Below are 12,228 nucleotides of genomic sequence, written 5' to 3'. Positions count from 1 at the left end.
CTTGACATAGAATTGGTCCAGGGGGAACAAAGTTATAAACCGCTGAAAAAGTGCTCTTCCTATGAGTTTAGCAACTTAACCATAACTACACGCCCGCTGCTGCGGGCCGTGTAATATACGTACATTTTAGTGCCATGTCTGAAACAGACCTACATCATTCTAAATGAGCCTTGTGTGTATACCCTTGGTCACTTACCCAATGTGGAGTAAGTACGGGTACTCCAGGCATTTGCTGCCCTCTTGGTCGTTACATGGTGACAGCATGGCCGTCCATGCAGCAACGAATCTGATATAACAGTCTAGCTTGCCAAATAATCCTGCAATGGTATCTATGCAGAGGAAGTCTCTGGATTAGTAAAATGGAAGGGATGTCCTTCAATCTGTGGACAAAATGGGGAAGAGTATGGTGAGTGGGCATATCATTTTGGGAATGTGACTCTACCTCCGAACTGGGGGGTGGGGGAGGGTCCATGCATATTCAAAACGAGGGGGGTTTGAATGACGTGCCACCCTTGTAGTTTGGACACAATATAAGGTGAGGGGTGTCTCATGCTGTTGCTCGCGCATGTAAGGTTACCAAAGGGGGATACAACTAGCCCCAGGGTACAGAGAGGGAAGCACGTAGTTACGATTTTTCAAGGGAGGAACGTGGGCTCAAAGACAGTCAACCTTAGGCAGTGATGTCAACCGCTACATGTTCAGAAGCTGGACACACCACCCATTAAATTCCCTTGCACCAGCAGAACTTTGACCCAAACAAAGATGGCTTCAGGACAATGTACCACGAATTACAGTACCCTTGGTAACAAATAGGCGGGGAATAAACGTTACATCCAATCAGCTTTCAAAATAAATGACAGCGACATAGATACTGCAGTGAGCCAGAAAGAGGTTTGCACCGCAGAGTGACGATTTGCGCCATCGCTTAACGGGTTCAGACCATAGTCATTGATCTAGATGTGCACTGTTTCCTGCTTTGGACGCCATCTTCAAGCCTTGCGCTGGTTTTACGAGACCGCGGTGCATGCTGGGATAATGGAGCTCTAGTCTGGCGCTGGCTCCGTTCCCGCACCCTGCCTCTCTCTCTCTTTCTGGGTGCGTGAGGCTGGGCGGCTGACTAAGCTGTCAGAGCTACCGGGAGAGGCACACACGGGTGCCTACAGCTGTCCCCCGGACGCACAATGGCTGGGATCATCAAGAAGCAGATCCTGAAGCACCTGTCCAGGTCAGAGGGCACGGAGGGTGGCTAGGTCCCACTATCCCCGCATCACACCACTGTCTACTGAAAAAGAGCAACCTTACACAACTCCTTGCGTATCATTCAGAATTGCCTGCAGCAGCAGCTCAGAACCACTGTTTTTACACTCCCTCCCCCAAATCCTACTTAACCAAATGCTAAGTCGAAACTTCAACAACTATCTTAGCTTCTGCAGCAACTCCGTGCATATGGTACCCTCCCCAAAACGTCTGTAGGTGCTGTCTATCAGCATAACACACCGCATAGAGTGCCCTTCAAAACCTTATGCCTGGACCCCATATTTTACGTCAGTTAATCCTATCATCTTGCAGATAACTCCCTCGAGCCCCTCCCCCCTTTCAGGACAGATACTGCCATCAACAAACTCCTGCAAGCTGCAGTTTCGCAACTCACTGCAGGTAAGCTACGAGTTCCGATCCCCGTCCCCCACCCCATCGATTTGCATTTGATGTAGAATTTACGACCCCGCGCCCATGTCTGGTTGCAGACACTACTATCCCACATCTGGTTGCAGACGCTCATCTCTCAAAATGCGCTGCATGTACTGGTCCGCTCTCACAACTCCCTGTAAAGTGTCTTAAAGCAACTATTCCCTACAGGGAGCGCCCCATCCCTTTGCCCACGTAACCCCTTTGCCCACTCTGCACCAGCAGCTCTCAATGAGGACTTGCTGTACCCCGCCTGACTACTCGAGGGCGGGGGTGGAGGAGAGGGGGGCGGGCATAAAACAGGTTGGATACCACTGGCTTAGGCTTTGTGCATGTGAGTATTTGAGCACCATGCACTGTCAGAAGCTGTGGAGCAGCCCGGTAGACATATATGTTTACAAGGGTATTCAGGGAGATAGTCCACCTACTCCACCTATATGCATCTAGCATTTTATAAGGGCACACAAACGAACTAGGGTGAACTAGGTTTGTTTCATTGAGTTAATTGCATCCAGTTTTACGTCAAGTACTATACAATTCTAAATCAAGTGTGCACTGGTGGCACACCGGTCCCATAGAAAAGCTAAATAAATACTTGGAGATGATTACTGGTATAGATTATATGAGATTTATTTGGTAAAGCACAGCATGCAATACAATTACTTAAGAGTGCATCAGGTGAAGCGGGATGGTCTTAAATAGAGCTTAAAGATAAATGTATAGTGCCTCATTTGGTAATTAAAATTAAGCACTTTTTATAAAAGAGATTAAATATGAGGATTTAGGTGATCTGTACCTAATCCAATCGGCTAGGGAACGTTTTTGGGACAGGAAAGTCCTTAAAGCTTTTCATAATTTGTGGTGGTTTTCCTATTGTTTTGTGGCTTGAGGTAGCCAGTTCCAGAGTCCTGGGTTCTTTTAGGAATCCACTGATCTCCGCCATAGATTTCCATCTTTGGGCTACAATTAATGGTTTGTTTAAAGCACTTGCTGCCACTGATTTGTGGTCTCTTACCTTTGCAAACACCTTTTGTTATTATTACTCAATTCAGTGCTACTATTTTCATGACCTTGTTGGATGATCTTTTCCTTCTCTTTCCCAGGGGTCTAACCTCTCTCCCTGACCCTAAAGTCCACTACCTGGCACCTCTTGCCCACCGCATCGCTACTTTCTGCTCCAATTTTCAATGTTATGCGGTTGACACTCAGCTCTCTTTCAGGCTCCCCTCCGCCACATCTGCTTCTTCTCTCCTACCAGACTGTCTGGCCACAATATAGAAATGGTGTGCCGCCAATGATCTCTGCCTTAATGCTAGTAAGACTGAGATCCTCCTCATTGGGTCTCTATCTCTCTTTATCTTTCCCTGTGAGGCTAAGAACCTTGGTGTCATCTTTGACTCCACCCTCTGTCCTTCTCTCCCCACATCTGTCGTCTGTAAACAGTCATACTATCAGCTGCACCTCCTCGGAGGTATTCTTTCTTTTCTTGCCTCCCCCAGAAGCATACCGTCTCCAGAGCTCTGGTCCTCTCTAGGCTGGACTATTGCAACATCCTCTTTCTAAATCTTCCTGCCTCTACTCTTCAACCTTTACAACTTATCCAGAACAGGACTGCGAGACTTGCCCTTGGCCTCCAGCCCAGGTATCGTATCTCTCCATCTCTGAAATCTCTTCACTGGTTGCAAGGATCAAGTTCAAGACCCTCTACATCGTCCACAAGGCTTTCTGGGGTCTGGGACCACTCTACCTCCAACGTTCTCTTCCAAAACATCTTCATTCTCGAGCTCTCCGCTCATACACCTCCAATTCTCTGAGGGTCAGACGCTTCTCCAAACAGAGGGTTGGGGCAGATCTATCTCCTTGGTTGGGGCCCCCCTCTGGAACAGCCTCCCTGCCTCTCTCAAACTTGAGCTGAACCACCTCTGATTCCGGAAGCAGATCTTCCTTTTTTGCTTCAGCTTTCTTTCTTCCTCTCCCCTGCTGATGCACCCGACTGCTCCGCACACTGGTCACCCTCTGAACTTGGGCCCAGGCTCCTGCATGTCCAGTTGCCCTTGCACTGCCCCTGGGCTCCCCAGCAATGATCTGCAACCCTACAGTCCCTTCTCTCTGCACTTATTAGCCACCCGCTGGCTGCACTTGTGAGTTAACTGCACTTCCCCGTTCCCCTCCACCCTGGCACTTCAACTCTTCCCTGCACTTGCACGATCTGAGTGACAGAAGGCCTAGCAAGATCGTTGTTTTCTCCTCCCTTGATTTCCCCCTGCTTGTCGTGTTGCGCCTAGAAACAATTGTGTACAAGTGCGTCATAAATGTCATATGATATCATGAGAACGGCTGCCTGGGCTGCAGTGAATTTTAACTTGTGGCTTCCAAAGTGCACACAGATTAGTCCTGTAAGTATTGTCCCACTACTTCTGTAAACCTGCCAGAAACTGTATTTATGATTTAACAAAGAAGTGTGGAAATCTGCACTAAGCTGAGTCACAGCCACATAGAATCTATCCCAGGGAGCTACAGTGCACTACCAGACATGAATACTTAGCTTAAAAACAAATTCTGCTTCATGTTTGAATCGTGAGTGGCACGTGCAAAAGCACTGTATTGTGAAACGCTGTTGGAGGTTTACTTGCCTGTACAGACTTTTGCTGGTGTGATCTGATGTGCTGCACTCTACACACCCATTTCTTATGGGTGTGTGTATTTAGTTGATTAAATTGTGATGGCATAGACTTGGCCCTATGATCCCAATAAGTATAACTTGCGGCTCCCCATAAAAAGCCCCTTTTGGGTGGCAAGAGAATAGATTTCCCAGTATGTATCATGAGCTATTTGAGAACAAAGGATGACTTCATTGTGTAGATTCATCACTGTTCTGACTCGTTTCCATCTGGAAAATCGCATGAGGCACAGGGCCTTTAAGACGCGATCGGTGGAAATTAAAAGCAAAACACTACGACATTTTATTGAAATCAGGGACTGGGTGGCGTGGACGAGGGGAGGTGCCAGTTTATGGGGTGCCCCCAGTAGAGAACCGGACCTCGGCTTGAACTGACATGAGTGTTGACTCCAAAAAGTCTGGGGTGACGAGTGATATTTGCCATGCCAGCCTGTTTGCCAGATCCATGTGTTTTAGAAAGATTTGGGCTTTAAGGCAAGACTGGCATATTGGGGAGAAGTGCACACCTCTTGGCCATCTTTGCTTTAACGAGAAATTAAGAGATATTTGTCTTCTTTGGTGGGAGGGAACATTTCCCAGGGATTTGTCTTCCAGTGAGCACCAACTGAAGAAGGTCTCATTCAACCACTGGTAACATTTAGGGCGGAAGTTGAGAACAACGTCTGTAGTGGCAGAAAGAGAAGCTGGTGACCTTTTCACTTGGTTTAAATAACCTTTGGTTTACAATTATTGTAGGCTCAGAACCTGTTTAAATTCTTGTTTTTTAAGCTCTTCTGACTTCAGTTCGATTTTCACCTATTGAGTGTGGTGGATGATGCGCGTTTCTGACCACTTCGGTTTTCTGGCTACTTCCAACGTGGTAGCGGAAAATGTTACGTTTCTTTTCCCTTTGAGATTGTTTTCCTTGGGTTAAATCTCAACCTGGCTCCATCAAGCCACGCCTCATCATACACCCCAGCCCACTCTGTGCAGACATTGTTGTTAAATGTATTTTTTGTGACTGACTGCTACTATTGATATGTCCTTCTTCTTTTCTTAGTTTTTTTTTTTGTTCTTCAAAATATCTGGGTTTCCATCTTAGTTTTGTACTGCCATAGCTTCTGCACTCCAGCGTCCGAAAGAGAAGCCCTGCGCCCCCCACTTTTCATGAAAATCGAGCTATTTGGTCGCACTAAGGAAGTTATTTTTCTCAGGCTAAAGCATAGCAGAATCATGGCTTTTTGGAAACTTTAGTCCCCCCAGCTCTGTATGCTTCCAGGCTTCAGCAAAGATAACGGGATACATTTGCAGTTTGTCTGTGTAGATTTTGAAATGGGTAAGGCAAATCTGTGTGAGTCAATGCTGTGGCTGTTCCCCCGTGAGCTCCCTAACTAAAACCAGTCGCTCTGTCTGAGCTGGGAAGCGCGAGACCCCCCAGAGTCGCAAAGAGGACCACCAGCAATGCCTGGATTCTGCAACCCCCTGCTCGTCGCCGGATATTCTGCACTAGGGTTCCTGTGATCCCTCACTGGGCTGACTAGGGCTGATGGAAGTATGTGGTGGGCTGGAAGAAACCGACCCAGTGCTAGTTTGTCTTTCGGACGGTAATGTGGTTTGGGGGCACAGGAGTGTGGAGGGCGGCACGTGCATGGCATCTGATGGGCATAAGGCAAAGGCCCTTTGGTAGCGTTGGTCAGAAGGCTGAACTGCCGACGCACGCTCCTAGTTGGGGCTTGCGCGCCCGTCTAGAACCTCTGATGGGATCCGCGACCTTCATTGCTCTGTCCTGGGACGCTGCCCCCATTGCCATGGCCGAGTGGCGCTCCGACGGACGGCGACAGAAGGTCGGGAGGCAGCAGCTTCTGTGGCGAACTCCCTGGCCGCGCAGACGGCTCTTCATTGCGTTCTGCATCCTGTTTGCTCGGCTTGGTCTCCTGTTCCTTCTAACCTCCCTGGCACTGCTCTGCCAGATCCTGGTGTGAGCGCCCGCCTTGCAGGCGGCAGAGATGTTTCTCTTCTGATCGGGAAAAGATGCCAAGTGACTCTGTTTTATGACTCGCACCTTCCGCTTCCACACCTCACGCGAGGCCAGTGGTCCCCCGTTCCCTTTAAAGGTAATGGGCATTTGTTTATTTATTTGTTTTACAGGTAAGGCTTACATTGACTAATATTAGAACGTTTTTGATGGCCCACATATTTCAGCCGTTTTGAATTAGTAGTTGAGGATGTTTAACAGTTGCAAGTCGTGTGTTTTAAAACACCATTTTCAGATTTGGCATTTGGGGGCGCACCTGTAATGCTATTTGCACGAATGGGGAAGAACGTTGGAAGAGTGGGTCCTCGGGTTGAACTGGCATCTCCAGCTCCCATCGGACTAGAATAGGGAGCTGCTTATACTGTGCTCTCTCTGAGAGAGGACGTAGCGTTGTCTTTTTTTCAACACAGTGCATTGATATAAAGGGTTGCTGGCACTGTCTAGACCGAGAACCAAAAAGGTTTTGCTCGTCTGCCTCGGTCGGCCAAACAATAGACCACATAGTGGTATGGCCCATAAACCTTTGGCCTCGTTGTGTGTGTTGTTTTTTTCGTTTTTTTTTCTTCAATTATTAGATTGGCTAAATGTTACTTCTTCATCAAAGCCATCCTGATGCAGAAGCTGTAGTAAATGTTACACCTGCTTGATGGGCACTAAGTAACACTTGGTACACACGGCTTTCAGGAATGCAGCAAAAGCTGAAAAGCAGACGCCGGTCAATGCTACGGTCAAAAATAAGAGCAAACTGCTCACCGAGCAGTCATGTGTTTTGCCCTTTAAAAAACCTGTTTTCTTATAGTTTCTCAGATCGTTGCAAGTGCACTCATCTTCACAAACTCAACATTTTACTTGTATGTATATGTGTGTGTGTAAATATATATATTCCATGGTCTGTGGTAGCGGCCATGTAGTTATGGTTAAGTTGCTAAACCCATAGGAAGAGCACTTTTTGGGCGGCTTATAACTTTGCTCCCCTTGGACGAAGCCTCACCAAACTTTGCGAAAAGTATATGGCCCACTCTGAATTTTATTGCAAAGTTTGGTGATGTTTGGTCCGGGGGGAGGAGGCGGGCAAAGTTATAGGGGGGATCCCAACATTTATTTTTTCCCCACAGACTGAATGGAGAAAAACTTTGCTCATGCCTAGAGTCCAAACCGCTGGGCGGATTTTCACCAAATTTGCGGCAGGAGCACCGGCTTGGTTCCAAAAGCATGCTTTTGTAAATTTGGTGAAAATCCGTCCAGTAGTTTTTTAGAAAACGACTTAAATGTAGTAAAAAAAATTAGTGATATCTGTCGGCTCCGCGAACACACTTCCCTGTTCGCTACGCGGACAGGACTCTGATTGGCTTAAAGCGCAACGTGGTGTCCGCAGACATCGGACGCACCCGCTGATTGGATAGTGAAAAGCGTGAAGTGCGTCAGATTTTTGGAAACGCTCGCCATCTTGGATTTGCGGCCGGTGTCCGCGGACATCGCAGTAAAAACATATTAAAAAACACAACATTGCACTTGTCAAACTTATCAAATAATCTCTGGGGAGGTGAGGGGTGATGAGGATGGGATGGGATATGGCTGCAAGAAGCAAAGGTGCTTTTTTGCTGCGAACAGTTCAGATGTTCGCGGACACCTGCATTACAGGGTTGGTGAAAAGCAGTTCTTGGATGGCTTATAACATTGGCGCCACTTAATTAAACTGCATGACATGTTGCACTTCTATTCTTGACCTGATCCCGAATGAGTCTGCAAAGTGTGGTGGGATTCTGTCAAGAGGGGGAAAAATCAGAGGGGTGGGGTCCCAAAATAATATAAAGGCTTATAAATGAGGTGTCATTTGACGAATCTTCACTTAAGTTGGGGAACTGACAATAGCTCTAGGTATACATGCTTTTGCAAAGTTTGGTGGGATTTTTTAAAGAGGGGGCAAAACTAGAGGGGTGGGATCCCAAATAATTTTAAGGCTTATAAATGGGGTGCAATTTCACAAATCTACACAAGTTTGCAAAAATATTTTAGATCTAGATATAAATCTTTTCATAAAGTCTATATGGATTTTGTCGTCAAGTGTGGCTAGGTTATGACTGTTGTATGTGCATACATTTGACACTTTTGAAAAAATGAAACCTGTGGATTTCCAGCAAACTTGTGAAAGGAGCATTGGCAAGGATCTGAAAGCATGGTTTTGCAAATGTGCCCGTGTTTTATTGTTGAACAAGTCTCATAATGTAGGTACAAAAAATAGTGATATCCCTTTTTGGTGACTGAGGTATAGCCGGTAGCCATGGGCAGTGGCCAGATTGTTCCATGACCCGGACAAGGTCATGATCTGGACAATCTGGCTACTGGCCATGACCACGAGGGACAACACATGGGGTTAAAGTGGCCATGTCCACCTGGGACCGGCTTTGTGGTAAAGTTGTTCGAAATTGGGATAGGTTTGAAAGGGAAGAAAAATGTGCTTGTAGTAATATGGTCATAGGGTTTTCTCTTCGCCTTCTGCAGGCTGCCATGGAAAGTGAAGAGGGGCCCTGTATGGAACCCCACCTTACCTTTCCATGGTGGCCATCTTGGAAAAGGATTTTCCTTCCTACACCAGGAGGCGTCCCGGTGTAGGAAGGAAAATCCTTTTTGGGCACCCCGGTTCCCGCCTTGGGAACCTAGGGTGCTAATGGCCTTCATCCCTCATTTCAAGGGCTGGAATGGGGGATAATGGTCTGGAGACCTCGTTATCCACCCTTGCTTCGGCTGGGCTGATATCTTGGGCTGCTGGGCCGGTATCCACCGTTCCAGTCCCTGGAACGGGGTATGAATGCCACAATATTCCCATTAGCATAACACAAAATGCAAATGGAAATGTTGGAAAATCTTATTGAGTCTATGTACTTTACTGAGAAATGTAAAGTAGATGGAGTCTATTCTTTTTGAAAAAAATTTTTGGGAAATTAATTAATGAATTTTTTTTAACTGTGAACTGTGGTTCCTAAAGGAACATTTCTTTTTGTTTTTGGATGTGTATATTTTTTTTAATTTATTTTTGGCAGGTGAGCTAAGAACGAAAGGTGGGGAGAGAAATGAGGGAAGAGGCACCAAAAACTAATATGGAGGGGCAGGTGGACCGGGGATAGATGTTGCGGTTGTGTTATTTCTAAGGTAGGGGGCAGTGTTTCTCACGCTCCTTGATTACAGCACTGGTGGTGGCTCTTGGGGAGGAGGGATGGCAATAGCTGATGCCATTTTAACATAAATAGCAGTTTTGCTAAATGTATGTACTGTGTACTAGATTGTTAATGGATAATGAGTAGGTATAGGTGTTGGAGCTGTGCAAAGGAAATTTTGAAGTTGAAAGTTCCTAGATCAAATGCAGTTCTGAACTGTCCGCGAAGCACAGATCTTACCGTGAAGTGCGGACTGGTTCTTGGACACCTCATCATGCCGCACGTCAGCATATGGTCATGTGGCACTGTCCAGAAGGTCCGCAATGAAGTCAGATGTTCGTAGACGTCTACAGATGCAAAACTAGTTGAAATAGTTGCAAAAAGTTTATAGAAGTGTCTAAAAATTATTCTAGAAGGTGGGAAAAGGCAGAGTTTTAAGGTGACACTTTGTAAATTGGACACAAATATTGTTATATTGGGTAAGTATGATATTGGTAAGTTGTAGGAAATAACATGCACTAATAAAAGCCTATGAAATTCAATGAAAAAACTTTGTTAAAGGACGTTATGGTTACAAGTAAAATAGAAAACCCCCTGAAATTCGCCAGTTATGGTAAGCGAAGCAACCATAACTCACACCACCACCGTGCACTCCTAAGACTAACACCCAGCAAAGATAACCTCACAAATATCATTGATGACATCACATGTCTAGCCCCTTCTTTTTTGTTCACTGCCATATCTATGCCAGGTGGTTTAATTTACTGTCTGAAACTTAACATTTAAAAGGTATTACATTTATAGATGTTGCTATTCTTGCCAAGTACAAAATGCCAAGTACAGAGAAAGATGATAATTTAGGTTTGAAATAAGAGTGGGCAAATAAAAAAAATTTAAAAAATTACGTCTCTTCATTTCAAAGAAGACCAAAAAAAGTGCAAAGTTATACACAAAGCTATGTGGACAAAGTAAACGTTTCAAAGTAGAAATATTAATGGTAAAAAAGGTTGAGTGCAGTCATATCCTGCAAATGAGCAACCTGTGCACTCTGCAACATTACAGGAAAATTGTAAAAGGGCAGAAAAATAATATGTCAATTATATTAGCACAATTAGATGTGCAGTTATGTAAAAATAAAGCACGGTTCGCTATAGAGTGGGCCAAAGTAAACTTACAAAATATTTACAGCCTCATCAGTCACGAATGTGTTCGCAGCGAAGAATCTTCGTTGACTGATAATAGCATGTCCCTTACAAACTTTTAAAAACATAACCTTATCAATTCCTGTTTTTTTTCGACCCTTTCATTCTGTGAATAGCGAGCAAGTTTCTTTTGGGCTCAAGAACAAAGAACAATTGCCCCTTTACATTCACTCGGATGCACGGGCGTATTGAGAGATCAACCAAAAAAGCAACTCGTGTGGCCTTCACTCAGAAGCCAAGTACATTCTTGCTTTGAAGCAACATATTGAAATCCAATAATGAGAACCTCTACTCCCATACACCTCCAGAAGCGCTGTTTCAAGCAAACAGTGCAGATGATGGCCTCAGTTTTCAAAACTGAAGAGGCCAATGTGAGGGAAATATTATTCCAAAACACATTTTATTCCACACGCTGTAATTGGTCGTGGTGCAGTGAGCATGAACTTGCATTTAAACGTATCATTTTGCAGACAAGAAAACTGCACTTTTTCACTTTGTGCTTCCACAGCTCACTGGCCCCCCTCAAAGGTGACCTTGTGAAATACTATTACTTGAGTTTGAGAAGTCTAATGCTCTCTTGTTTTGGAAGTGTTTCTGGCTGTATCCGCGCACACGAAAACATTAGTAAAAGATAGGGGGGGCCAGCGAAGAAAGCTGCCTTACTTCACGCTGTTCTTCAAACAATCTGGGAAAGAGCCACATGGTCGTGAGCACAACCTTTTTCCTCCGTTCAGTGCAAGGGGGAAAAGAGAGGTTTTGAGAACCGCTCCCCCTTATAACTTTCACCCCCCTGCACCAAACCTCACCAAATTTGCCAACCAAAATCAGAGTGCCCGATATATTTTTTTCCCAAAGTTTGGCGACAATTCGTCCAAGGGTAGGACAGTATAAGGCAGCCAAAACAGTTCTTTCTATGGAAACAGCCACTCCACCAAAGCAACAGTCACTAACGTGCCTGTCTAATGTGCTGCAGTGGGTGACGGCAGGACCTAGAGGTTAAGATATATGTCCACGTACTTTTGAATGTATAGGCGTGCATTGGCTTATACCTCCACCGCTAACCAGGTTGTTTCTGGGTGCATGGGCTTCAGCCATGCAGCCAAGACAGTACACCCTCTCCAGAACCATCTGACATGCTAACCTATAGGACGAGTGTATGCATGCAGTAATATGATGTGGTGTTTCTGGCCAGGGCCTAGGGTTTTAGGAGTATGATGTATCGGCTATGGGCTGCAGCCATGAAAGCAAGTCTACATCCTGCCCACAACCACCTCAGTGATGTCTAGTAGTACGGGTGTATTGATAGGTGTGGTATGCTTCACTTATTCTGGCCAGAGACTGCACTCCTAGCTATGTGTCCATAGATATTATTGCAATGTGTTCATGCGCACTGGCTTATAACTCCAGTGCTTATAACTTTGTTGTTGGGTACATGGCCTCCGGCCATACATCCAAGACTCTAGGCCCTGCCCACAACCACTGCAGCATGTC

At 45.6% G+C, this 12,228-nt stretch overlaps 1 protein-coding gene across 1 annotated transcript in view; it reads left to right on the top strand.

The window, feature by feature from the left end:
- The first annotated feature begins 1,001 nt into the window (after positions 1–1,001).
- The window catches only part of BLTP3A (bridge-like lipid transfer protein family member 3A), a 538,966-nt gene continuing 527,739 nt past the window's right edge, over positions 1,002–12,228 (top strand). The window contains exon 1 of the mRNA XM_069633498.1: positions 1,002–1,225. Coding sequence (XP_069489599.1) covers positions 1,182–1,225 — 44 coding nt within the window. The 5' untranslated portion in view covers positions 1,002–1,181. The remainder of the gene's footprint in view (positions 1,226–12,228) is intronic.

The sequence above is a fragment of the Ambystoma mexicanum genome, chromosome 13 (genome assembly GCF_040938575.1).
Source record: "Ambystoma mexicanum isolate Mex_15411 chromosome 13, UKY_AmexF1_1, whole genome shotgun sequence".
NCBI lineage: Eukaryota > Metazoa > Chordata > Amphibia > Caudata > Ambystomatidae > Ambystoma > Ambystoma mexicanum.
The sequence above is the reverse complement of the archived record's forward strand: the minus strand, read 5'-3'. Positions and strand labels throughout refer to the sequence as shown.